Source organism: Grammomys surdaster, unplaced genomic scaffold (genome assembly GCF_004785775.1).
Source record: "Grammomys surdaster isolate TR1022 unplaced genomic scaffold, NIH_TR_1.0 234, whole genome shotgun sequence".
Classification (NCBI taxonomy): Eukaryota; Metazoa; Chordata; class Mammalia; order Rodentia; family Muridae; genus Grammomys; species Grammomys surdaster.
Genome location: NW_021604679.1, coordinates 3,490,585 through 3,518,090, shown reverse-complemented (window position 1 = coordinate 3,518,090; position 27,506 = coordinate 3,490,585). Strand labels below are relative to the sequence as shown.

The 27,506-nt window shown below is 51.1% G+C and overlaps 1 protein-coding gene across 5 annotated transcripts in view; it reads left to right on the top strand.

The window, feature by feature from the left end:
* The window catches only part of Kif21b (kinesin family member 21B), a 47,122-nt gene that overhangs the window by 7,085 nt on the left and 12,531 nt on the right, over positions 1 to 27,506 (top strand). For 3 of the 5 annotated variants that reach the window (XM_028773825.1, XM_028773823.1, XM_028773827.1), the window contains exons 2-27: positions 6,348 to 6,570; positions 6,878 to 7,060; positions 9,140 to 9,289; positions 9,376 to 9,510; positions 9,861 to 10,031; positions 10,271 to 10,386; positions 10,881 to 11,076; positions 12,823 to 13,012; positions 13,732 to 13,795; positions 13,893 to 14,111; positions 14,438 to 14,522; positions 14,880 to 14,997; positions 15,821 to 16,012; positions 17,035 to 17,234; positions 19,469 to 19,576; positions 20,267 to 20,335; positions 21,069 to 21,301; positions 21,470 to 21,617; positions 21,843 to 22,037; positions 22,134 to 22,235; positions 23,254 to 23,419; positions 23,574 to 23,625; positions 23,800 to 23,857; positions 24,656 to 24,861; positions 24,942 to 25,019; positions 26,910 to 27,023. In XM_028773825.1, coding sequence (XP_028629658.1) covers positions 6,348 to 6,570; positions 6,878 to 7,060; positions 9,140 to 9,289; positions 9,376 to 9,510; positions 9,861 to 10,031; positions 10,271 to 10,386; positions 10,881 to 11,076; positions 12,823 to 13,012; positions 13,732 to 13,795; positions 13,893 to 14,111; positions 14,438 to 14,522; positions 14,880 to 14,997; positions 15,821 to 16,012; positions 17,035 to 17,234; positions 19,469 to 19,576; positions 20,267 to 20,335; positions 21,069 to 21,301; positions 21,470 to 21,617; positions 21,843 to 22,037; positions 22,134 to 22,235; positions 23,254 to 23,419; positions 23,574 to 23,625; positions 23,800 to 23,857; positions 24,656 to 24,861; positions 24,942 to 25,019; positions 26,910 to 27,023 — 3,771 coding nt within the window. The remainder of the gene's footprint in view (positions 1 to 6,347; positions 6,571 to 6,877; positions 7,061 to 9,139; positions 9,290 to 9,375; positions 9,511 to 9,860; positions 10,032 to 10,270; positions 10,387 to 10,880; positions 11,077 to 12,822; positions 13,013 to 13,731; positions 13,796 to 13,892; positions 14,112 to 14,437; positions 14,523 to 14,879; positions 14,998 to 15,820; positions 16,013 to 17,034; positions 17,235 to 19,468; positions 19,577 to 20,266; positions 20,336 to 21,068; positions 21,302 to 21,469; positions 21,618 to 21,842; positions 22,038 to 22,133; positions 22,236 to 23,253; positions 23,420 to 23,573; positions 23,626 to 23,799; positions 23,858 to 24,655; positions 24,862 to 24,941; positions 25,020 to 26,909; positions 27,024 to 27,506) is intronic. The other 2 variants (XM_028773826.1, XM_028773824.1) reach the window with 1 other exon arrangement.

The window sequence follows — 27,506 nt, the reverse complement described above, 5'->3', positions numbered from 1 at the left end:
ATGCTCTCGGGCTTGCCTTTCCAAGATTTAACAATCTTTACAGGCAGGAAGTTCTTTTTGCTAGCTTATCTAAATCCCTCTGGCTGTGGCTAAGTTCCCCTTTGATCTTGCCCAGTCTCTGATGAGGAAGAGTGTGTCCTTGGCAGGTCATGTAGAGCAAAGTGACTGTATGAAAGGCAGAATGGAGACCATGAGGCTCCTCTGTGTCCATTCTGTGTCTCTGGCATACGTGAGCCATGTTTCTGGCATACGTGAGCCAAACACACACCACGAAGAACACAGCAGCTGGCGCCCTTCACTCTGCCCCACCACCTGTGGTTGGAACTAGGCGTGAGGATTCAGGCTGGCCATGTGGAGGAGCCAGGAGTTCTAAACTGCCTTTGGTTTCTGTCAAGCTTGGATACAGCACAGCCAGATGCTGGGTGACAGGGCTCCTTTATAGTCCCTCTGAAGCTCTCCCCACCAGCCCCTGAGGGCTCCTTCTCAAGACCCCAGAAAGGACTCCTTACAACAAAACAGACATGCTTTTAGCCCCCACAAAGCTCCTTCCTAAGGGTCTCTGTTGATTGTTGTGGCCATCTGAGAGCTAAGTCTAGTCCAGGTCTCCCGTTCCTGACAGCCTGAGGGTAGGTCTAGGGAGAGAGTGTCTAGAATTCCTCAAGTGCAAATCTTACACAAGCCAGTGTGTGTGTGCATGCTAATTTGCTCAAACCTCTGGAAAAGGCATCCTTGTTCCTTATCAGTCAAATGACCTTGTGTTCAGGACAGTATAGAGACAAATTGCTCATCATAAACTGTGTGATGGACTGTGAGGACCCACCTGGGGCAAAGTGATGGACAGCATTTAGCAAGACGTTGTCTCTCCCCTAAGTACTGAAATTTATTGTACTAGATGAAATGAGTTTCAGGTAAAGCCTCGGCAAAGAAAAGACATTAGGTATCAGACTCAGTGAGATCTTTTGTGTCGTTTCTAAGTGTTTGGTTTGGACCCTGCCTGGGACAAGGGACCCTGTTGCATATTTTACATATCAAAGCAGACCTGGCCTCCAAGTTCTCCCAGCATCCCTCAGTCCCTACCTGGCATACCCTGCCCCCAACCCTGAACTTTCCAGACCCTTCCTGCAGAGGCTTTTCCTATATAAGCCAGAGATTTCACTCGCTCTTTCTCTCTCTCTCTCCCTCTCTCCCTCCCCCTCTCCCCTTCTCTGTCTCCCTCCCTCCCCCTCCTCTTTTCCCTTTCCCTCCCTCCCCCTCCCCCTCTCCTTCTCTCCTTCCCTTCTCCTGCCCTTTCTCTCTCTCTCTCCCCCTCCTCCACTCCCCATGGTGACTTCCCTGGCCTAGGTCATTGGGGCCTGTGAACTCACCCGAGAGCAGCTTCCCAATAAACCTGCCTTTAATATATTTTAATCCGGCTTGAACTGTCTCATTTCACTGGCAGAGAAATAACCTATCACTAAGGACCAGAGATGGCTCAGCCTGTAAAAGTACTTGAAGCTAAGCCTGATAACATAAATTCAATTCCCAGGACCCAAAGAGTGGAAGAAATAGATTCCAGTGGTTGTCCTCTGTCCTCCACATGTGCATCCTGCCATACATACACCTCACACATATTTATTACATGCATGTATGCATACACACATACAAATATAAATGCTTAAAAAAATCTTCTGGCTCGGGAACAGCTCTCGGTTATTTTAATGACACCGCCTGTTAAGTCTTTAAGTGTAAAAAAGCTGCACCACTTGGAGGCCTTGTGTGAAGACTAGGGGAGAGTAGGTTAGGAACTCTGGGAGATACCTAGCCGCTAGCTCAGTAGGTGGGACTAGTTTTTTTTTTTAAAAAAAAAGCACAGCCAACCCCCTAGGAGCCCAAAGTCATTGGGCGGAGCTTCTGGGAGGGGTGATTGGCTGCCTTTGTGTGATGTCACTAGGGGCCCTAAGGTGAGGCTCCTCCTAAACTTTCGTGGTGGCTATTGGGTCTCAGGCACGTACTCGGGCTCACCTAGCTTTACGCTCTGCAGAAAGCGAGTTTAGCCTTTGGCAGTCTCTCAGCAGCCCCTGGCCTGCCCCCTCGCTGTGTCCTCTGCCCTTCACTTGCTACCGCCCAGTCCTGCTCCTGACGAGCCAAGGAACCGCTGAGCTCAGCTCTTCCCGCGGCCCTAGGCTCCGGGTGGCTGCCTTTGTCCCCGCCTCGCCCGCCTTTAAGTCTCTCGGCTGTGGCTCAACGCTGCGGGGGTGGGGACAGCCGCCCACATCATGCCAGCTACTGTTCGTTTGTAAGCGGAGGAAGCGTAGTGACCTCAGCCACGGTGCCAGATCCTGCCTCTGAAAAGCCTTGCCTGCGCCACCCTGCCTGCAGTTTGCCAAATGGCGAATAGGCCGGCTCTGTTCAGCGAGATGGGGGAGGGGGGCTTTCAGAGGGGGCCCTCTGTCATCCCTCCTAAGAGGGTGGAGAGAAAGGATAGAGAGATGATCTGCAGTGAGATTCACACTCTCCCTGAGCAGAAATGTCGCAAGATCTTTAGGCTGCCAGTCGTCATTGATAATAAGAAGGCAACTGGCTTGCGGGCCATAGTGTGCCAATTTCATTGTTTTAAATGTTGCATCTTTCCGCTTCCAGATTTTCTATTTTAGGATATATTCTAATCATTCGGTGATGGGTTTCCGTATGCCTGTCTCATGTACTTTGATCTTACACCCACCTCCCTTTTACGTTCCTGTTTCCTCCTGACTTCTGGTCTCCCTTTCCCCTTCAAGTCTTTTTTTTTTTAAGTTTTAATACTACATATGAGAGAAAATGTGATTGGGTTTCCTGGGCCCAACTTAGCAACCTTTAGGATCATTAGTCTATTTCCTGAAAATAACATAATTCACTCTTAGCAATGGCAGAATAGTATTTTATTGTGTTATACATACTTTTTTTTAAGCTATTGATCTACTGATGACCACATGGGCTAATATTCATAAGTTTGCCATTTTGAAAAAAAAAATCTGTAGTGAACATGGGTGTGGAGGCATCTCCATGGTCTGCTGCATTTGACTCCTTCAGGAATATACCTAGGAGAGGTATATCCAGTTCATAAGATAGTCTTTCTTGCTTCTCATGCTCTGTGCTTAAGGTGCACGCTCCCCTTGACTGTTCCCAGTCCTGGCCTAGTTGTAGCTCTCAGGGGCCCGTGGGACAGTTGGAAGAACCTGGCAACTGACCCCGACCCCTCCTTCCATGCTACTGGGAAGGATACAGCTTTGAGTGGTTGCCATCTGTGCCCGTCCCACTATAAAGAGAAACTTCTCCCTTCTGTAGGTCACTGCCACTTTGAGGACAACCCACAGAAGTGACCTCATCCAGAGTGGGACCAATGGAAGAGGCTGCCGGAGGGCAGGGCGATGTAGTTCTTAAAAAGCTAAAACCATATAGATCTATATAACCCAAGTGCAGGCTGAGGCCGTGAGAGGTAGGACAGAATCTCCTTGAGGGTTCAAAATCTCCACCAGGAACCAGAGATGAGCTCAGCTGTCACATGACACTGTGCCCTCCAGGGCAGGGCAGCCCAGTTCCCTGCTTGGTGCTGCCTGAACGGACATGGGGCGGACATGGGGCGTGCAATCCAGCTCTGACAGCAGCACCGGGGAGGAAGTCTGTAGCAACGTGGAGGTGGGGATTTTAGAGAGAGCAAAGAGGAAGATAGGAGAGTGCCGGTAGTCTCAGCCTGAGGAGAGACTGAAAGCCAGCCTTGTTTCTCACTACCTGAGTGACTTAGGCATGGTTCCTGCTGGGAAGTGGGGTCTAATACCCTAGCTCATACATCACCAAGGTCAAGTGATGGTGGGTGCCGGCTGTCCCACTACCCACACTAGGGAATGTCTGTGAGATCTTCGATCTTTGCTCGCTCCTACAGCCCCTCATCCACAAAATTGACACACTGTGCCTTGTCCAGACCAGTTGTTCTGAGAATTAGTGACTCACCCACTTCTCAAAAATTGCATCCTGGTGTTTTGAATAGACTAGCAAGAGGATAGATGGCTCTCTGATGTATCAGGATTATGGAACTGAAAACATAATCTCAGAGAGACCCCACAACTCTGGGCACCTAAAGCCCTGGCTGACCCTCTGTATACCCTCCCAGGCTACTCTCCCTGACTGTCTTCTTTGTTGCCCTCCTGGAATCTGGCTACTGAAGACCTTGGGAGGGCTCTGATAACAGGCCTGCTCCCTCTGCCCCCGGGGACATTGATTCAATCTTCTCCAATCACCGGCATTGCCATCTGCCTGCTGTAATTAAATGGTATTTGAACTGCATCCAGAAATCCCATCACAGGCTGCCACGTGGTGGGGAGGGTGTCTCCAGGAGCTCATGTTGTCTACGTAGTCAGAGTGTCCTCCCAGGATGCTGCGATGTCCCTTCACCAGAGAACACCCATGCACTCTGGGAGGAAGTATCCAGTTTTAGGCCCCACAGCCCTAGGGCAAAGCCAGATCTCTGATTTCTATGCTCTGCCGTGCCTCACTCTCTCCAGCTGCCCTGCTCTCCTGGCTTCCCACCACTCTCTGAGTCCTGGTTCTCAGTAGCAATGTGTACTGTGGGACTGAGGAAGGGCCAGTTCACTCAGCCTGCCTGGGCTTGAATGGCTCCTCACTGTCTGTGACTCTGAATGACACCATCTCAGCTTCCTTATCTGTCAACAGGACACTAGTAGAGACCTCCCGGGGGTTGTCATGAGGTCAAGAGTTAAAGATGCACCAGTTCATAGGCCTGGCCTGGCATGCTGGTGAGCCCTGTGTGTGTCAGAAGCCGCGGTTACGGCGGAAGTGGCAGTCAGCATAGGGGCCTGATGGGGGGGGGGGGCACGGGGGAAAGTTGGGGGAGGGGAAGAAAAGCTTCTAGTCTGAAGGTCCTGAGAGAATGAATAAGAATCAGTTTTGCTCTTTCTGTCAGAAAACAGTTCAGGTGAACAGGTGAAAGGCTAGGATGCTCGGCTCCTGAAGAAAGCCAGACTCCCACATAGGGACAGAGACTTGCCCAAGTACCTACCCATCAATCACACAGACACCTGCCCCTCCCCAGTCCTTATCCACAGCAGAGAGTAGCAACAGGCCTGGGTGCTCCTCACCCAGCTGACAGCTCTGAGTGGGTCTTTGGGGATGGAAGCAACTGGGACAAGGATATGATGGTGATTTGGAGGTGCTGGGATCTGCAGCTAGGCGCCTCTGGGCCATCATTGGTTGTTGGCCTGGGCCTTTCGTCTCTGGCTTAGAGAAAGGAGCCTGACAAACAGTTCATTGTAAGTGCACAGCCGATGGGGACACTAGTGTGAGTCCATGGCAGTAGAGCCTACTCCCACTCCTGCTTTGGGATGTCTGAAGCATACTTTCTGCCAGTCCTTGCATGCGCATGCTTACTGACTCATGCTTGGTTGCCATGGGGACCTCATCCTGGTGATGCAGCTTAGAGAAGGGAATGAGGGGTGGCTGGATGGAGACAGTTTAGCCCATGCCTGGCTTTCTACTCAGTACTGATACCACTTACCCTCCCACGTAGGGACTCCTCTTCTGAACCAGTGTCTGGAATGTGGGTCAACCTTGTGACTGGGCTCAGTATCCCCTCTCACTGCCTTGATAGGGTACTTTCCACTTGACCTAGGCTGCCCTAGTTGTGTTTGGGCTGGCCCTTCACTTTCTGGAAAGAACCAGCACTTGTGTCTAACAGTGCCACCAAGCCCTGGCACCTGGGAAGGTTGCTGCTGCTTTAAAGACCTTTGTAGCTTCCACAGGCCTCCGCCTCAGTTTTAGCCTTCTCCCAGACTCGCTCAGAAGAATGTGATCCAGAGTTGTAGGCTGCTGCCTGGTCTGTCTTTCTCTCTCTAGCGTTGGCTCTAAGCTTTATCGCTCTAGAATGGGTTAGCTATCATCTCCTTGCAAGAGGGATACTGACTTCCAGGCCTCCAGGAGTCAGGGGTTGTGGTGGTGATGGTGGTATGCCTTTGCCCAGGTTTGGCCCCTACACTCTCTGGTGTGCAACCTTGGACTATTCACTGAAACATTCTCAGCCTCATCTGGATAATCAGGTGAATAGATACCTCGTAGGTTTACAGCACAGAACACATGAATTAGTTTATACAGAACATACTTAACATACATTTGGGGTACCAGGCATTCAATCAATGTTAGCTACTACTGGTTTGGACAATATGCATATGTATTCCTGAAGCCATTCCCTGGGCCTTCATACTATCTCTCTTCCTTTCCTGGCTTGTGGGGTAGACAGAATTATGGCTGGTAATTTGAGAGGATGGTGTGTCACTTCTACCCAGTTGGATCTGACCCAGGGTTCTTTCCACCCTGAGCAGGATCCGGCCCCAGCTATCGAAGGAGAAGATTGAAGGCTGTCACATCTGTACTTCTGTTACCCCTGGAGAGCCCCAGGTCCTGCTGGGGAAGGACAAGGCCTTCACCTATGACTTTGTCTTTGACCTGGACACCTGGCAGGAGCAAATCTATTCGACCTGTGTGAGCAAACTCATCGAAGGTTGCTTCGAGGGCTATAATGCCACAGTACTGGCCTATGGACAGGTAAGCCACTCCTACCCAAACCAGTTAGCACTTCAGCTAACTTCTCCTGCCCAGTGGGGGAGATAGGCCCACAAGAGAGCAGTCAATCAAGGCCCGGTTGTGTGTTTTTGTCTGATATCTGAGTTATGACTGCAAGGCTGGCTAGCAGAGGCAGGCTTTCATCAGGGAATCCTATAGAGTTTGTCTCTGAGCTAGAAAAGGTTCACTGATCTAGAGGTAATAGGTAAGAGGATTTGCCCCAAGCTAAGGCTTGCTGGCTCCCCAGAGGGGACCGGTTACCACCTGTACTCTGTCTTTGCCCATGCAGACAGGGGCTGGGAAGACATACACTATGGGCACCGGCTTCGACACAGTGACGTCAGAAGAGGAGCAGGGCATCATCCCAAGGGCCATTGCACATCTCTTCAGGGGCATCGACGAACGCAAGCGGAGGGCACAAGAGCAGGGTGTGACTGGGCCTGAGTTCAAAGTCAGTGCCCAGTTCCTGGAGGTATGCCATGAGGGTGGTCGGGAGGGGGATATATCAGAACCTAAGACCATGGAAGCTGGAGCCCCAACCAGTGTAGAGAAATAAGCCCAGGAAACCCTGGAGATATCTACAGGGGATGAGTTCCCTGCTGTGGAGAGTTTCCAAGCGAGGACTAGAGAAACACTTGGTGTGGGTAGCTAAAATGTTTCCTGCTTCAGATGGGGCCTAAGATCTCAGACCTTGGCTGATTCTGGCCCTGGCCTGGTCATGACACCAGTCTGAACTCCTTCTGCAAAGTGGGCTTGACCTCTCTTTCCTTACGGGCTAGTAAGTCTGGCATGAAAGCCTATACCTGGCACATGGTGAGAACCCTGCTTCTGTCTCTGGCCTTCATGAGGTCCTTTCTCTGCTCCCCAAGTACCTACCTGGGGGATACTTGGTATCCTGGCCTCTCAGGACAGCAGAGTCTCCAGCAGAGGCTTTCCTTCATCTCTGGTCTGCCAGCTTTGGGAGGTATCAGCCTGAACTGTGCAGCCATGAGCTTTGGGGGGTACACAAGGGGATATCTGAGGTCTTTAACATTTAAGCTGTGCTGGAAACTCATAGTTTTGTAAATAGAGGCTCTGTCCTGGAGATGGCCTTCTTGAGAGAAGGCTCTAGCAAGGTGAGTCACCTTGGTATTTCGCACAGGAACCTGGCCAGGCTTTTCTGAAATATGTGGTCATGCAGTTCTGATTCCTAACATCTAGTTTCCTCTACCAAGGAACCTTGCTCTGGTGTGTTTAGTGGGTTTGGAGCCACCCTACTCTCTTACCTCCCAACCCTGATGCTTTTCCTAGATCTTGGCCCTCAGAGGGATGGACATGGCTGAGGCTTATCCCTGTATACTGCCCCAGTGTCTTTCCTGGGCACCCATGGCTGCTGCTTTCCCTGCAAGGGACCTGTATTTTAGTCCTTTCGGCTACATCTTTGTATATACGCACATAAGTGTGTACATGTGTGATTATATAAGTGAGTATGATTATATATGTGTGAGTATGCATGTGTGTATATGAGTGTTTGTGAGTGCATGTGTATACATGTATGTATGGATGTTGGTGTACATGAGTATGTGTGTTTCTTGCTGTCTGTATATCATTGAGCTTTTTCCTGTTTTCTTCCCTTTGCCATTCTGATGCTATGGAGAACTTCAAAGAGCATGCTAGCAAATCCAGGCCAGAGAGTGTACCACAAGAGGTTAACTGATGCAGTGTGCTTACACCAATACAAGACACACAGACACCATGAAACTCTGTCTCCTCCATCTCTTCCTTCTGTTTCCTCTTCCCCTTCCTGTGGGGTATTTTTGTCCTCTTAAGGCCATCAAAGCCTCAGATGTCTGAGGGCTGCAGTGCCCCCTCTCTGTCTCCGTAGGACTCTGTTGGCTGCTGCCCTTCTCCAATACCCCCACCTCACTCCCATCCCATCCCCACCCCTGGCTTTTGACATCACAGTCTTTCTGCAGTTGATTTCCCACAATTCCAATCTTCTAACCCCAGGAATCGCCTTGGCAGACACCATTTGAAATGGGCTGGCACAATGGTCTTGCAGAAGGCTGGGCCACACTGCCTGATTTTGTTCCCTCTGCTCCTGGTCATTGGGCAAGGCACACAGCCATTCGTCCCCCATCTGAAGTTGCCATCCCTTCTCCTTCAGGCATCATGGCGCTCAGGGCTTCAGCGCTCAGGGCTTCAGCGCTCAGGGCATTGTTTCCTTGGTCTCTTCAAGCCTGTCTTCCTTCATCTGGAATCACAGCCTCGTGCCTTCTCTGCCAGCCTGGCAACCATGATGAGATCCTTTCCACTCAGGCTCATGGCTTCCTCATCCCTAAACACCTAGGACCTGCATCCTTTGCCCTCCTCAGCCTCCCCTTGGAGCTGCTGGATGCTGTTCCTCGGAGGGAGTAGGGCAGCATGTGCAGCCTCAGGATAGCACTGTTGGGAGGACCGGGGTTCAGCAAGTTAAATTCCAGAGCTTGTTTCCACTTTAGCACATTGAGATGCCCTCAGGGCTCTGGGCATGTACCATATGACCCCAGCCATGGTTTCTTCCCCACCACAGCTCTACAATGAAGAGATCCTTGATCTGTTTGATAGCACCCGTGACCCCGATGCCCGCCACCGCAGGTCCAACATCAAGATCCATGAGGATGCCAACGGTGGCATCTATACCACAGGTGTCACTTCTCGCCTGATCAACTCCCAGGAGGAGGTGAGCATCTCATACATGGGCATCTTTAAAGGCCGGAGCCTTACAGCACATGGGACCTGAGTCCTCCCCTCTGCGTCTGTCCCCAGCTGATCCAGTGCCTGAAGCAGGGCGCCCTGTCACGCACCACAGCCAGCACCCAGATGAATGTACAGAGCTCCCGATCCCATGCCATCTTCACCATCCACCTGTGCCAGATGCGAGTGTGTGCCCAGCCTGACCTGGTGAGGTGCTCTTGGGGACCCAGGAGCTTCATACTCTAGGGATGTCTCAGGGGCAGGACAAACAAACATGGAACTCCAGAGGCGGGGCTTGCCTCTATCACTCAGTTTTTATTTCTCTTCAGCCTCTCACCTCATCTATGCAATGGCATGAGATGGAGTAATGTTAGTGTGCCCAAGTAGTGTCTGCTCTCAGGTGCTGAGCACACATTGAGGGTTGCTGCTGTGCAACCTACCCTTTCTCTCGTGGATGGTGGCACTGTGGGGCGTGAGCGGTGGTACTGTGGGGTGGAAGGCTAGCAGAGGAACAGGAGGTAGGGTTTGAGCGAGCTGGATGTCACCTTCTACTGCAGGTGAATGAGACGGTGACTGGGCTTCCGGATGGAGCGGCCCCCACGGGCACTGAGTATGAGACACTCACTGCTAAGTTTCACTTTGTGGACTTGGCCGGCTCAGAGCGGCTGAAGCGGACAGGGGCCACTGGCGAACGGGCCAAAGAGGGCATCTCCATCAACTGTGGTCTGGTAGGCATACTGAGAGTCACCCGCCCCAGGACCCAGATGGCACAGACTAAGACAGGCCAGTTACTTCAATGGCTGCCCAGTTATCTTTGGGCTCCTAGCTACTGACCAGAGCACTCAAAGGACCCTATTGGCTCGTCCCTTCACCCTCATCATATCTCTATGAACCCACCCAGGAGCCTGAGTGTTGCGCTTGCTGCCTTCCTTGTGTGACTCCTGAGCTCAGGCTCTTTCTCCCACAGCTGGCCTTGGGCAATGTGATCAGCGCCTTGGGGGACCAGAGCAAGAAGGTCGTGCACGTGCCCTACAGGGACTCCAAGCTCACTCGGCTGCTCCAGGACTCTCTTGGAGGCAACAGGTATCTGTTGACCAAGTCCAGGGAGGGTGGGGAAGTTCCTGGATGCAGAACACTGACACAGGCTTAGGTCCTGACTCCCAGGCAAAGGGGACCTTCTCAGCCTAGGCTGTGAGGGGTTCAGTGACTTGTGGCTAGGTAGACTCTGTTTCATTGTTTCACAGATGTAGGGACAATGCTTAAAGGCAGCCATATAGTCCAATAAGACGAGAAATGGGAAATGCCAGGCCACCAGAGAGGCCGCGACACACTTTTGTCTCCAAGCAGAGGACTCTGCCATTAGGCCTCACCCCTTGTTAACTGTTTTCAAAGGGTTTCTTCTCTTGCTATGGAAGATCTTAGTCAGGTGGTCCAGGGTCCCACATCCCAGGTTCTAGGTCCTTTAAGTGTTAAATTGCATAAAGGAGGGTCCGGGTGAAACAGACCCTCCGCTGTGGAACAGTGCTTCTGGGTCTGGCTTTGTCCTTCATCCTTACCCAACCTGGTTACACTCTTAGCCAGACCATCATGATCGCCTGTGTGAGCCCTTCAGATCGGGACTTCATGGAGACACTTAACACTCTCAAATATGCCAATCGGGCTCGAAACATCAAAAACAAAGTGGTAGTGAACCAGGACAAGACCAGCCAGCAGATCAGCGCACTGCGAGCTGAGATCGCACGCCTGCAGATGGAGTTGATGGAATACAAAGCGGTGAGCACTCCCCTACCTCAGGCATGCCACCCACGAGGGGTCGATGCCCTGCTCCACACCCTGCCCGATAGCATCCCACAAGCAGATTCTATGTGGGCCTCCCAACTTTGCAGCGCCCATCCATCCTCGTGTCTGCTAGACACCACTGTGCACCAGATGTGGTTCCCAGTCCTGGGGTTTGTGGCAAAACCAGTTCAGGCTGAGCTGTCTAGGCTTACAATACACAGTGCAAGAAATAGAACACCCTGGCTTTGTAGCAAGGGTGTTTGGTTGAGGGAAGGTGCTTCTCAGGTGCTTTTGTTTGTCCACAGACTGTGTTGCATTGGAATAGATGAGACTGGCCCACTGTGGTGACACTGGGGACACAGGAGTTGCCCTGTGTGTTGTAGGGGCAGAGGAGTGGCCTACTTGCGGTAGTGGTGTGCGGGGTGGGATTTTATGGAAGGGGCATGCATGTGGATTTTGAAAGACAAATGAGATATCAACAGAAGGAGGCCAGCAGGCATTCTGGGTAGAGAGCAAACCATAAGAAAAATACAGCAGAAGGAAGGAAAACAGGTGCTTTGAGGGCCACGTGTAATTCTAATATCCAAGGCTGACATCACCCACTGGTCATACCTGGTCTGAATCCGGCACACAGATGGGCGGGTTTGTACTTGGTTTCAGAAGAATGCAGCCTATTAGATAACTTTTCAGAAAGTCAGGAAGTCTCAACATCTGTGGAAAATTTGTCTCTGCTAGCAACTGGCATTAAGTTGGCTGCAGTGTGTAGCAATGTCATGATTTATTATATGAAGAAATTTCACAATTCACACACAAACAAACTACACATTTACAGTCATAGCCTGTTGGTAAGCAACCAAGAGCCACTGACCGCTTTTGGTAACCCAGAACACAGACAGTCAAGGAGAGAAGTAGGTGGTGGCAAATCCTGCACCGCTAAAATTTTACCCTTATAGTAAGTAGTCTCTCTTCTTCGACAAAGCAGCGAGTATAGTAACATCTGTGGGCAAAAAATAGAGGGGGATTTTAACAGGTGGAATTTGTCAGTTTACAACATTTAACTTTTTATTTATACAACAGAGAACTCTGTAAGTCCAACGTCTTGGTGACGTTATGCAGTTAACTGTTTCAGCTTTAAGGTAGGCAGTTAAATGTAAGAGAGGAGGGATATCAAGAGAGCGGCTGCCTCTTTTACACTGTCTGTGATTTTTTCTCCACTGCAGTCCCCACCACTCCTTGCTGTCTTACACGCAGGCTGACTCACCCATGTATGCCAATTGACTGGCCCCAGTAAGGTTTTGACATTTGGACTATAGTGTTCTAGGATAATGAAAGTGACTAATAGCTGGATAAGTCAAGAATTTGGACATTTTTTGTTGTCAGGGAGAGAACTGTTTGGTTGGTTGGTTTGGTGTTGCTTTTAGGAGGAAACTTATTATGTAGTCCAGGTTTGCCTGGAACTCATTTTGCCCAGGCTGGCCTTTAATTTGTGATCTTCAAGTCTCAAATTTCAGGCACTGAGATTATAAGGCATGAGCTCCCAGGGAGCCCTCAGTGAGCCCCCATATCCAGTGCTCTGTAAGGCTTTGGGGCCTTAGGAGACAGGAACTACATTAGGAAACCTGGAGACAGACAGAGCCCCACCCTGTCCTGGGGAAGGCAGAAGCCAGGTGGAAGAGGATTGTCTCTGTATCCTACTATGAGATTTAGTACCTGACTGCCCTCTGCCTGTCTCCATCCCAGGGCAAGCGAGTAATCGGGGAGGATGGTGCAGAGGGCTACAGTGACCTGTTCCGGGAGAACGCCATGCTACAGAAGGAGAATGGGGCACTGCGGCTCCGAGTGAAGGCCATGCAGGAAGCCATCGATGCCATCAACAACCGGGTCACACAACTCATGAGTCAGGAGGCCAACCTGCTTCTGGCCAAGGCTGGTGAGTTGGGGTACGGCAGACTAGCTCGGAGCAACAACATGCCCCTGACCCCTGGAATCAAGCAGGCTATGGCAGCCAGCCAATGCACAGATTAGTTCATTTATGCGTTTTCCCAACAATTTAGCATGACACACACACAGGCTTCTTCTTAAACATGTAAGAGACACAGTACATTAAGCAAAGGATGAAAATCCCCTCAGCAGACTCTCCACCCACATCCTCTCTGCTTCTAGAAGAATCCTTCCTGAGCAGCTGAGCATGTTTTCCCACGGTTTCTCAGTACATTTGTTTTGAGTATAAATGCATTTAGATATATCATGTGTACGTGTGTGAATATGCATTGCATTTTCTCTATATGAGATCATACTTTCTATTTTATGACTTCCTTTTTTCGTTTCGCAGCATGTCTTACAAATCTTCATATCCAAAGCCACTTAATTTTTTAAATGACTGCATGACGGCCCATCTGTGACGTTGAATAATTTATTGAACAGCCTCTATTGATGGGTGTTTAGATTGTTTCCAATGTCATGCCATTATCCAACAGTGCTTGGATACAACTCTGATCATGTTCAAGTATTTCCTTCACGTAGATTCCGTTGTGGAGAGGCCTGTGTGAGCAAGCACTCTGGAGGTTCCTGCAAGTCTTAGAGCCACGCCCCAGTTCTTGCTCTTGTCACCTGCTTTCTTTATTGTTTCTGTCTATCTTCTCCATCCAGGTGATGGCAATGAGGCCATTGGTGCTCTGATCCAGAACTACATCCGGGAGATTGAGGAGCTTCGGTGAGTAAGTCCGTCCAGTACAAGCAGGCTGGATGGCCTTGGCCGGGCTAATTTTATGTGACTCACCTGGTCCCACCCACCCACTCTGTCCACACAGAACCAAGCTCCTGGAGAGTGAGGCTATGAATGAGTCTCTCCGAAGAAGCCTCTCCCGGGCTTCCACTCGGAATCCCTACTCCCTGGGGGCATCTCCAGCAGGTCCAGCCTTTGGGGGCAGCCCGGCCAGCTCCATGGAAGATGCTTCTGAAGTGATCCGCAGGGCCAAGCAAGACCTGGAGCGGCTGAAAAAGAAAGAGGTCAGGCAGCGGAGGAAGAGGTGAGTGGATTGTTACCACCTCCCCCGACAGCCAGAACATTCAAAGGTGGACCCCCCCAACCCTATCCAGGAAGACTGCTCCCCACCCCATCTATAGGAGGACCATGCCTACCCCCCCGGGGGGTAATTCTTAAACATTTACTCAATTTGGAGGAAAGATACCTCTTCAGCCTTTTCTTGTGTGCATCTCCACCAAGGTCAATTTCAGGGGATAGAGTAGGGGAGGTGGTAGATGCTGGAGAAGAATTGACATCCTCTACAAAGCAGGAACCTCCCACCAGCAAACTGGCATTATTCCCTAACTGGGCTTCATTTTCCTTCCAAAGCAGCCCAGAGAAAGAAGCCTTCAAAAAGAGAGCAAAACTCCAGGCAGAAAATAGTGAGGAGACAGATGAAAACGAGGCTGAGGAGGTGAGGACTACCCTGACCCTCCATGGGCTCACCAGCATGTCCCTGTTGGGGTAGAGACTCCATCAGTGTTATTGGGGGTGGGGCAGGGAGTTGCCTTTAGTTGATCCTTGAGTTTTTTGGTAATGCTGACTTGTTGCCATGGTGATCTCCATCCCTCGGGCATTTGCCTCATCTCAAATGGATGATGCTAGACTGACCATCCTCCACAAGGGCTGTGCCCAGGCTACCAGGAGTGGATGGTCTCCCAGAGGAGGGCATGGCTAGCTCCCATCCCTGAGGTCTGTGTCTGTCCCAGCCTCTGCCTCGGGGCTCCCATCACCCCTGGCCGGTGCAACCCTGATGGTACTTTGTGCCTAGGAGGAGGAAGAGCGAGATGAGAGTGGCTGTGAGGATGAGGAAGGGCGCGAGGATGAGGATGAAGACTCGGGCAGTGAAGAGAGCCTGGTCGACTCAGACTCTGACCCTGAAGAAAAGGGTGCGTGGGCTGGGGCTGGGGAGATGTGTTGCTGCGGCCAGTCGCCAATGTGGGACTGTTGATCAGAACGGGGCTTCCCAAGAAGAAATTCAGATGGATCTGGGTGGGGTCAGGCCTACGAGAGAGCACAGAAACTGCTTGTCTAGACAGGGCTAAGACTCCTGAATGAGAAGCCAAGAAAAGCAATAGTAAAGACAAATAATGGGCAAATAATGGGAGGGAAGCATTAGCTCTCGTTCCATGCCCACCGCCGTGCTCAGTCTGACCCTTCAGAAGGCTCGAGGAACCCAGTGCTCACTATTACCTTGGGCAAAGGTATTAGGCTCCCCTGAATCACCACTGAGCATGCTCAGAGAGGTCCCTGACCCACTTTGATGGATTCAGAGCCAGGGTGTTTGAATGACTTCAGCTGGTCAAGACCCCCCTCCTTCATGTGGAGACATCTGTCCTTCAGCTCTGTCCTGTCGTCATCTCTCACCCACAACCCTACAAGGTGCTCTGGGCCACTTTACCCTCCCCCCCCACACACACCCAGGCAGAGTCCCATGTCATCAGTCATGGTGACATAGGCCTATGAGGCCATCAAGGTAGGAAGGGTGTTAGACTCCCTCCAAGCTCCTGGGCCCAGCTGTGTATTTCTGATGCGGCTCATTAAATGTATTGTCCTACCTGGCAGCACTCTGCCCCCCCCCCCCCCCCTGCTTGGACACTGATTGATCACTGCTGACCAAAAGATGTCCACCCACGGCACTCAAACTGTCAAGTCTGCCACCTTGCCCCGTACCTGGCACGGGGCTGAGTCTGGCTCTGTCTGACTCTGCAGAAGTAAACTTCCAGGCGGACCTGGCGGACCTGACGTGTGAGATTGAGATCAAGCAGAAGCTGATCGACGAGCTGGAGAACAGCCAGCGGCGGCTGCAGACGCTCAAGCACCAGTACGAAGAGAAGCTCATTCTGCTGCAGAACAAGATCCGAGACACACAGCTGGAGCGCGACCGCGTGCTGCAGAACCTCAGTGAGGCCAGAGCCATGCGTCTCTTCCCTGACCCCCTGTCTTGCCAAAAGAAACCCACCATACTAATAATACCTGGTCTCGTGCACAGGGACCTTTGAGCGAAGCACTGTGATCTTTTGCTCGTAGTTAAAAGTTCTTGTGTCTCACCCAGTTTCTCTGCTACTTTTGTTTTAAAATTACATTTGGAGCATGTGTGTGTGTGTGTGTGTGTGTGTGTGTGTGCGCGCGCGCGCGCGCGTGCATGTGCACACATGCTTCTGTGACATGACACACACATAGAGGTCAGAGGACAACTTGCAGAAGAATTCTTCTGTCTCCTTCCACCATCTGGGTCCCAGGGATTGAACTTTGATCATCAGGCTTGGCAGCAAGTGCCTGTATATGCTGAGCTGTCTTGACAGCTCTGCCATCCCTTTTTTGAGACAGAGTCTTGCCATGTAGCCCAGGTTGGCCTCAAACTTGTAGTAATTTTTCTGCCTCAGCCTCCCTGGTGGTAGAGCCACAAACAGCTGTTACTATGCTCCCTTGCTTGCGCTCTCTCTCTCTCTCTCTCCATCTTATATATTAAAATCTGTAATCCTTTATCTCCCTAGGCATGTGACTAAGACACCTCCCAACCCCCCACTTACTATGTTCAGTTTATAAGACTTCCCAAATTGTGTCTTTTCTATCACTCTGCAGCCCTCTCAGCCGGTGATTCATTTCCTCATCCACTTGTTAAGCAAATGTTAGCTGAACATGTATTATAGAGCAGGTGTTATTCTAGGGGCTAGAGTTGTCTGCTTCCTGCTGGCACTGCCTTTCCAGGGACCGAAGCCTCAGTCTGAAAACACTACATTGAACGTCAGAGCAGAAAAGTTAGGGCAACTGCTGAACCCACATCCTCATTGTTCAAACGAAGAAGCAGGCTCAGGGAAGGGTCAACTGTAAGATCAGACCCCAGCGCCTGACTCCCCAGTGAGCATGTATTTAATGGGATCCACACAGCCTGTGACTCTGACCCTGCTTTCCACCATCCTCAGGTACTATGGAGTGCTACACGGAGGAGAAGGCCAACAAGATAAAGGCGGATTATGAGAAGAGGCTGCGGGAGATGAACCGGGACCTGCAGAAGCTACAGGCTGCTCAGAAAGAGCATGCCAGGCTACTCAAGAACCAGTCTCGCTACGAAAGGGAGCTGAAGAAGCTTCAAGCGGAGGTAGCCGAGATGAAGAAGGCCAAGGTAGGCAGACAGTATGAAGAGTGGGGCCAACGGACCTATACTGTGTCTTAGAGTCCGTACTCCACATCGAATAGTATCACTGCTGTTCAAGTGAGGATTGTCCACTGAACACACAGCATCACCTGACCCAATCCTGCCCCAGCCACGCATACCCTCCTAGCAACCTCATCCCAGTACTGGGTTCATTGCAGACACCCTGCTCATTGCTGCCTCCTGTGTTGGGAAGCTGTACTACAGTTGCCTCCTGTCTGCACAAGGAAGCCTGGAAGCCTCATTTGGTACAACCCTTGCTTCTAATCATAGTAATAATCGGCACCATGGCCAGCTCTTAGCTAGGCGTTATTTTGTGCTCAGTTACAGGAGAATGCCATTCCCACTGTGTTTGTGGAGATTTGAGGCTCAGGGAAGTTAGTTCTTGCTACACCAGGAGATAGTTCTGGCATATAAATTCTGCCCTTGATGTTCCAAACTGATGTGTGTTCTTGGCGACTCTGGGCTCCATTTTCTACTTTGGCACAGCCCACAGGGCACAGTCTGTAGGATCTCCTCTCTTGATGTCAGTGACTCAGGTCTTGAACTTCTGGTATCTGGTATCTGGCTTCAGTTCCTGTCTGGGGCTCGCAGATCCTTGCTCTGTGAATATCCTTTCTCATCCTGGGACCTTTCTGCCCTGGCCCTTAGCTTCTGTTGTGTCTCAGCTCTCCACAGCCCTGGGCTAAGCTCTGGGGCTAGACCCCCTAACAAAGTCTGGCAAAGGTGGTATCCCCTTGGGGACTCAGGACTCGTTAGTAACTGTGTCTTCACTGCTGTCCTGACTCACGTTGAACCAGTGTGCACAGGAAAGAGGCAGTTATCCATTTTAGAGGAAATGGAACTGGACGGGCTCTGTCCCCAAGCAGGTCCAGAGCCTTTGTCTGCTGAAGTCTCTACCTTGCTGAGATCAGCCCAGCATGGCCCTGAATAGCCCATGTTCACTTTCTACTTCAGTGCTTCCGCCTTGTAGACATGAAGCCATTGACAGTAAATGGCATTGGGATTCAAATACCCACAGATCTCTGGGGTCCCTGGAACCCTTTGGAAAAGCAGACAGAGGGCCTAGTGAGCTTTATCCCCAGGCTATCTGTAGTTCACTGTAACCAGGGCCTTCAACAGGCATTACTGAAGCAACTTTGACATGCTTGTCTTCGTTCATGTTCCATCCATCCGTCCATCCGTCTATGTCTCCTCATCCTCCCCACCCCCTTACTGGTGCCTCTTCAGGGTAGTCCCAACCTCTCCTTAGCTAGCTCTCGTCTTGAGTGGGTATGACCCTAGAAAAAGCTCAAAAGGGAACACTTGCATGGGGTTCTGAAACTTGGAAAAAAAAAACAGCCAAACATCCAAGACATGGTACAAAAGACAGAAGAATCCACACATATGCTTGTTCCTCGTCCTTGGGCTCTGAGACCCTTCATCTAGGACTTCTCTGTCCACCTGACTACACTCTTGTGATCCCAGGTCTATGCCTGGGGTTATCTAGGGGTGCCCTAACAGGGCCCCGATTCTTCACTAGATGGATAGAAAGAGCATCAGCCAAAGACTGCATGCCGAGCCTGTGTCTTGGGAGTCCTCACTGGGTGAATCACACAGCTTCAGGGTCTCTTGTCTTAGAACAACTGAGCCATGCTGTCTCAGTCCTGAGGCCCATTTCAGCACTCTCGTGTGCCTGGAGAGCAATCACTCACCTCCCTGGAATGATGGATGCAGCCACACTTGCTGGCCATACAGTTGAGCCTGGAGGTGGGAAGATGACCCAGGCTCCAAGTCTAGCCAGCCATTCCTAGCTCTGCAACTGTTAGTCATTTTGTCTTGAAGGCTCATTTCTTTCTTTATAAAACAGGAGAGATGTCTTTCTCCTATGAGCATGACAAAGATGGGGCCTGCCATGTGGACAGCTTTCATTGTGCTGCTATCCCTTTGAGATGGGCCCTGGAATCTTCAGCCAGGCTGAGGATGGTGGCTAGGATAGCCTTTAAGTGGAAAGACTAGTTTTTTTTTTTAGCAGCTTGTCAACATATAATATACCTTAGCCCCTGAGGATGAGCAGGAAGGAAACCTTATGTTTTAGACTCTCCAGTTCATGCTGTTTAGAAGACCACTCCCCCGGCTAGTGCCCCCACTACCAGCTACTGAGTGAGGCACATGGGCCACTCCTGCCTAGCCCTGCCTCACCTCCATTACCTCTGCCTTCACAGGTTGCCCTCATGAAGCAAATGCGTGAGGAGCAGCAGCGGCGGCGACTGGTGGAAACCAAGAGGAACCGGGAGATTGCTCAACTCAAGAAGGAGCAACGGAGGCAGGAGGTGAGAGGCCTCTGGGAGCTTTCAGCCACCCCTCCCTACTGATTGCTCTTCTCCCCCGACACCTGCCAGTTCCTAGTGTTCCAAGTGACAAGAGCCATGCTTGGAGCAGAGTATAACCCTTCAGAAAGGCAGAGCCACTACTGGCTTCTGCCCCAACCTCTACATGTCCAAGAAGATAACTTGAGTCCAGAGAAGGGCAAGAATGTGCCCAAAGTCACCTGCAAAATCAGACACATGGAGCTCCAGGCCCAGAAGAACTAGCCTAGGAGGACTGGGCCTCTAGTGCAGGTTCGTGTATATGGTAGGAGATAATACCAGGATAATTGTTCCTGTGGGCAGGAATTCCTCATAGTCACCCTGGTAGAAGAGTGTGACCCTGGGTACTATTTTATCTAGTTTGGCTGTGTGAGAATCACCCCACACAAGAAAATCTTGAGCCTTTGGCTCCAGAGCTTCCCACCCTGTCCCCATTCCTGTCTGGACAGAAAGTGGTTGTACACACCTTTACTCCCAGCACTTGAGAGACAGAGGCAGGTGAATCTCTGAGTTCAAGGCCAGCCTCGTCTACAGAGTGAGTGAGTTCCAGGATTGCCAGGGCTACATGGAGAAACCCTGTCTCGAACCTCACCCCCAGTCCCCCAAAAGCATTGCTGTTGGTGGCTGAAGGTGGCCCAATCCTTTTCTTTTCAGTTTCAGATACGGGCTCTGGAATCTCAGAAGCGCCAGCAGGAAATAGTTCTGAGGAGGAAAACTCAGGAGGTGAGCACTCTCAACAGGCAGCCTGGTTGTACAGGACTAGGCCTGGCTCTGATGTTTGCTCTCCTCTGAAGAAGTAGGGGGAGATACCCCCATGCTACTTGTGGACTGGATCCTTTTCATTCATTGAGCACAGCCTTGGCAATTTGTAGCAGCCTATGAGAAATGGTTTCTCAGCCAGTGAGCTGCGCCTAAAGGGTAGAATCCACATCCCGACCTCAGCACCTAGCTGGTCATTTACAAAAGAGCGAAAAGGCCTAGTGAGATGGCCTCGTCAGTAAATTACTTACCACATAAGCACGAGGACCTGTGTTTAAATCCCCAATACCCACACTAACAACTGGGGCGTGGGCAAGACAGGTGGATCCCAGAGCTCACTGACCAGCCAGGGTAGCTAACTGGAGAGCTCTAGGCTCATTGAGAGACGTTGTTCTGGAGTGTAAGAGGGACAATAGTAGAGCAAGATACGCCACACCCTTGGGAACACATGTGCATACATATCTGGACACACACATGCACATACACCCATGGGGGGGAGAATTTTATGTTTATTTTATATCACAGACATCTTAGCCCTTTATAGCCCCAAGCCCAGGCCTGTGCTTCTTTTCTCCCCAACACCTCATTCCAGGCTTTCTGACCCTCCAGACTTCCTCGCTCCCTGGGTCCCCTCTTCCTGTCCCTCCAGGCTTCTTTACTCATTGGATTCCCCTCTTATTGTCCCCACTTTCCCCAGGTTTCTGCACTGAGGCGCTTAGCAAAGCCCATGTCTGAGCGAGTGGCTGGGCGGGTAGGATTGAAGCCCCCCAATATGGATTCTGGGGCTGAGGTGTCTGCCAGCACTACCTCGTCTGAGGCTGAATCAGGAGCCCGCTCTGTCTCTAGCATAGTGCGTCAGTGGAACCGAAAAATCAACCACTTCCTGGGGGACCACCCTACAGCCACTGTCAATGGCACCCGCCCAGCCAGGTGAGGAGTCCAAGTGCTCTGTGGGCAGAACCAGGGTGAGGAAGTGTGAAGGTCGGGGAAGAGCCCTGGTGCCTGGGCTACCTGCTTCCGGCTCTGGGGAGGGGCCTCAGTGGAGCTGCAGAGAGGTTCAGAGCAGTCAGCCAAAGCCCCTTTGCCTCTACCTCCCAGAAAAAAGTTCCAAAAGAAGGGAGCCAGCCAAAGCTTCAGTAAGGCTGCGAGACTCAAATGGCAGTCCCTGGAACGGAGGATCATTGACATCGTCATGCAGAGAATGACCATTGTCAACCTGGAGGCTGATATGGAGCGGCTCATAAAGGTGGGACTTACCTCCCATCTCTCTCACCCATGCTCCACATGTCGGCTCACTCCCCACTTCTCTGGCTCCTCACTCCTTCCCTTGTCTCCCACCCTCTGCTCCTCATGCCTCTTCTGACCTCTGGACAACCCCAGACAGGAGAGTCACTCGGTGTAGGGGCTGTGGGCAGTGCCTGTGCCTGAGAGGCATCATCCATCACTATCCTCTCCCCCACCCCATTCCCAGAAAAGGGAGGAGCTCTTCCTCCTACAGGAGGCGCTTCGGAGGAAGCGGGAGCGCCTTCAGGCTGAGAGCCCAGAGGAGGAGAAGGGACTTCAGGAGCTGGCTGAGGAGATCGAAGTGTTGGCAGCCAATATTGACTACATCAATGACAGCATCACTGACTGCCAAGCCACCATCATGCAGCTTGAAGAAACCAAGGTGCCCACAGGACCTGGCCTGGCTGGGTGGGGGTGGTAGCAATGAGTGGGTGGACAGCCCTGTGTGATGCAATTTCTGCTTTTTGAACTCTTAAAGGAGGAGCTGGACTCAACAGACACATCAGTGGTCATTAGCTCCTGCTCTCTGGCTGAAGCCCGCCTACTGCTAGACAACTTCCTCAAGGCATCCATTGACAAGGTGAGCTGCCGGCTTCCCTGGCACAAGACAGGCATTGCATACCCTGGTAGTGAAGTCCATGGGTTTGGCTCCTTCCCACCTGCGTCATTCACAGGCTGGGACAAGCTACTGAATCTGCAAGCCTCAGGTTCTGTGGCTATAAAACCCAAACGTTGACAATACAGAACTTGTAGCTGGTTGTACAGAATGCTGCACTGAGGGGCTTGGCACACTACAGAGCTTCAATTAAAGGTGTCCTGGCCCGGGCCCATCCACAGCAGGACTGGGCTTGGGTCTGTTGGAGACAGAGAGAGAAGTGTGTGTACATTAGGAATTGGGGAACAGGAAACAAAACTTATATTCCACCCTCTGCCAAACAGAACATCAGGAGTCTTTTGAGCCCCTCTCTTTAATCAATGGTCAGAGAATATGTTACCTTCTGTCCTAGGACCCAAGTCATGAGGACAGACACCAGCCAGTGTACATACATATAGTTAACTGGAAAGAGGTTAGGAGGCCACCCTGCCTGACTCTTAGCTAGACCCTCAGTGGCTCCTCAGAGTTGCTTTGTGGCTTAGGGGACTGTGTTAGTGTTCAAGGGTTGCCATGGACAACGTGTCACAGACAGGGCGGCTAGGGCAATAGGGCTTTACTACGTCTAAGATCCAGATGTCAGCAGGGTGGTTTTTCCTGTAGCCTCCCTCCTTGACCATTGTTTCCTCCTCATGTTTTCACATAATCTTCTGTGGGGCTTGTCATGATCTATTATTATAAGGACACCAGTCAGACTATATTAGGGACCACCCTATGACCTCCTATCATCCTGGTTCCCACTCTAAGGGACCTGTCTCCAAGTACAGTCAGGTTTTGAGGTAACAGGGGTTGGGACTTCTGCATATGAATGAAGGGTCACAAGTCCACCCATAACAGAGCATATGCTAAGGTGACTGTCCCTAACTGTATATAGGAGTCTAGGGCTACAGCATTAACCAACCACAGGCCAGGAAGAATAAGCCCAAGCCTTGTTCTTTCCCTCCAGGGACTTCAAGTAGCACAGAAGGAGGCCCAGATCCGGCTGTTGGAAGGACGTCTGAGACAAACAGACATGACAGGCTCTTCCCAGAACCACCTGCTCCTAGATGCTTTGCGTGAGAAGGCTGAGGCGCACCCCGAGCTACAGGCCCTCATCTACAATGTTCAACATGGTACGCATAAGTGTAGGGAAAGCTCCCCTGCCTCTGGATTCCCTCAGAAGCTTTGGTCTGATCCTACTGGGTGAGATGCCAGAAAGAGGCTGTGTTTTCTTTCCCCATACTCTGATAGCGTCTCTCAACCTCCTTCCTTCTTTCCCTCCCTCAGAGAACGGCTATGTGAGCACAGATGAGGAAGTTTCAGAGTTCTCTGAGGGGAGGTGAGTTTTCAAGGAGGGGGTTGGAGGCGTGCACCTGGGGGGTGGAAGAGGCATCACCATAGGGCCCCGGGGCTGAGCTTGGATTGCAGGCTCTTTGGGACCCAGATATGTCTAAGTCCTAGAGAGAAACTGTATAAGTAGCATGGTCCTAAACTCTCTTGGCTTCTTCCTTAGCTTTTCCCAGTCATTCACCATGAAGGGCTCCACCAGCCATGATGACTTCAAGTTCAAGGTAAGCCCTGCTGGAAAACAGGCTCTAGGTTTTCCTCTCAGGGCCAACCTCCCAACCTAATCTCTATGCCTGTAGTTTCACACCCTGAGCCCCAATTCAATTTTATCCTAATCAGGAATGGAAGGTGCCAAGAAGGATCTTGCCTGGGATTGGGGGCGGGGAAGGTGAAACTAACCTGGAATTTGCTATGTAAACCAGGCAGCCCACTCTTTTTCAAGATGAGAAAAACGACTAGAACAACTAAAAGCTTCTTTCTACTCTGCCTCATGTCATGACTGTACCCAGGGACCCTGCTTTACAGAACGTCTCCTTCCCCACTGAAGACCCAGGGTCAGAGCTGACTCCAGATCCCTGGTTATCTTTCCTGTAGCTATTCAATTGCATGAAAGTCAAAAGGAGAGTTTTCTTAACAGCAAGCGGTTAGTGATGAGGATGGACCAGCACTCAGGGCTTATTAAAGTCAGACTTAGGAAACTGCAGACTGTGCTGCGAGCAATGAGTTGTGCCTAGTCCTGGGTGAGCTGACTGAAATTCAGTCTGGACGCTTCTTGGTTTGCGTAGTCTAGCTCAGGGCTTCCATCAGCAACTCTCCCTCAGACCAGGCAGTATCATTTTCCTCAGAATTTACCCACCTCTCGGTGGTCCTTTGCTCTGCTCTGCTTTTCTCCCCCTGACTAGAACCTCAGCCTCCTGTGTACCTGGGGTTGCAGGTCTGGGTCATCAGGCCAAGTTCTCACTTTCCCTTTATGGTCCGTCCATCAGTTGGGCAAATTGGTTCACTCATCCTTCCTTTCCTAGGGGGAGCCCAAGCTGTCTGCACAAATGAAGGCCGTGTCTGCTGAGTGCCTAGGACCCCCATTGGACAGCTCCACCAAGAACATCACCAAGTCCCTGGCCTCCCTCGTTGAGATCAAAGAGGATGGGGTGGGCTTCTCTATCCGGGACCCTTACTACCGGGACAAGGTCTCTCGCACCGTCAGCCTGCCCACCCGGGGCAGCACTTTGTAAGGAGGGGGAGCCAGGTACATGGGGTTAAGACAGGTAGAAAGTTAGGTCTCAGACTCACTGGAACCTTCTTTTCCAGCCCTCGGCAGTCTCGAGGTGCCACGGACACGTCCCCTCTGACCCGACGGAAGTCTTATGACCGAGGGCAGCCTATCAGGTAAGAGCATCTTCTAGAACCTACTCCAAAGTCACTGCCAGTCCAGGCCTTAGGTGCATGAATGGCTGTGAGATTCCTTCTCTGTGGACCATCATGCACACTTCCTATGGCCCAGCTGGCCTTGATCATTCAGCTTTGCCATGAACCCTTGCCAACCATGTCAGGTATGGGCTTGAGAGATGCTGCCTCCACAAGGCACCTGAAAGCACATCGCTAAGCCAAGGCTGGAAACTCCCAATGCGCACTCTATCTAGATGGCTTGCAGCAGCTTTGACTGGTATTGTTCAAATGTGCTTTAGCCCCTTTTTGTGGTCTTAAATCCTTTGTAGTTTCCGCTCTGTCAAAGGCTTCTTCCTATGAGGAAAGCTCAGACTATTAGAGAAGTCATGAAGGAGTCCCCAGCTAGTCAGGCACCCATGGGCCCAGCAGATACTCTGCAGAGTATCCACATATATGACCCTTTATGGCCCTATTGTCATATACTTAATCTTAAGAGGTTTGGTGGTCTTCCCAGCTAAATAGTGAGGCATTAGGACTCAGAGTAACCATTGCAGCTTGCCTTGCTGAGAGGCAGGAAAAGAACCCGTGCCGGATGCCAGCCTCCCAGTCTTTACCAAAGCAGATGTCATGGCACTGGCTTGCATGTGGTGGAGAGGAGTTGAACGGACATCTGTACGCTTGGACCCCGACGGACTTCATCTTCAGAGAACACGCTGAAGTTGTGGTCTGAGGGTGAAGCTGAACTCACGAAGCCGATCCAAAGGGAGGGGAATGTAACAACAGCTTCCCAAAGAGAGAATGAGCGTGCCAACAGGGTCATAGACTCTTCCTTGAAGGAACTGTCAGTTCTTCTGGTTCACAGTGTTCTGAACACTGGATCAGTGATTCAGAGTCTCAGGGAGGATGGAGGGCTGGGTTCCTATGAGGAGATGCCTGTGGTTGCAGCATCAGCATCACCTTTAATTAGGTCTGTCTCTATTTAAAGGCACCTTAGTTACTGTATGCTACTGCTCGCTAGTACAGAGCTCAGCCACAGCACTGTGGCACCAAGGAAGCTTGTGTAATCTTTCCCAGCTTTCTGAGGCTTAGCAAAATCCAAGAGCACTGTCACATTATGCCTTGGGACTGTTTCAGTAATCAAACCCACCATGTAACTAAGCCTGGTGGCCCACACCTGTAATCTTATCACCCAAGAAATAGAGGCAGAAGGATCATTTGCAAAGTCAGGGCCAGCCTGATCTACATGGTGAGGTCATGTGTCACAACACAAATAACACTCAAAAGCATCATTAAGAAGCACAAAATGCAATAATAAATAAAGGCCGCAAGCAAGGCTCTACCAGGACATTTGCTTGAGGGTCAGGGTGGAAATAGCCTCTGTAAGAAGCACACATGTGAGCTACTCAGGATTGTCACTACACTGCCTTTCATAAGTCTGAGATTCACACAAAATGATTGTGGGATTGCAAACAGATTTCAAAAAGTAGGTGACTCTCCAAGTATGCCATGAGGAAGTGATTTTTAAGAACAGCATCTAGGAGCTGAAGAGATAGCTCTGTGATTCAGAGGACCTGGGTTCAACTCTTCGCTCTCATGGGGCTCAGGCCTGTAACTCGAGTTCTAGGGTGTTTGGTGCCCTCTTCTGGGCTCCACAGGCACTGCACACACAATGTGCATTGGCCACAAATGCAGCCTGTACACACACCCACATCCAATCAAGTCAAATAAATATCTAAAGAGAACAGCTCCTAGGATCTTGACTAGAGCCAAGCAGTTCTGAGGTCACTACACAGCAGGCTCTGTCCTCTGGGGCTCTGTGGTGGGACAGAAGCTAGGGGGACTTATGGGCGAGCATCTGATCACCAATGACTCTCTGTCCTCATTTCCCAGATCCACAGACATGGGATTCACACCTCCCTCATCACCTCCCACTCGGCCCCGAAACGACCGCAACGTCTTCTCTCGTCTCACCAGCAATCAGAGCCAGGGCTCAGCACTGGACAAGTAAGGGCCTGTGGAAAGCCAGGGAAGGCACTGACGCCGGGAGGGAGCTTGTGGGGCGGGTTAAGTGGGTAGACTCCAGCCCTCCTGTTCCAGCTCCTCTGAGCCATGAGGCCCTGGCACTAGCATCTTTTCTGTACTGACCAAGGGTCTCTCCTTCCCCTCAACATGCTGGGATGTCAGGAAAGGAAAAAAGAAGTTACCTCACGAGGGTGGGATAGTCAGGAGTGGTGTTCTTGTGGAGCAAGCATACCAGAGAGTACTCTAAAGTGCCTCCCTTTATCTGCTTCTGCTGTCTTTGCTGTTCTTGGAAGCCATTTCTTAAGCTTCAACTACTGTCCTACCTGATTGCAAAAGCTTTACACAAAGCCCCATGACCCTTGAACCCTGCCCAGTGGACAGAGACCTCCGAGTCATCTCCATGTGGCAGCCTCACCTGCAGCTCCCGTTGCTATGCTACAGTTGCTACAGGGTACTCAGCTGTAC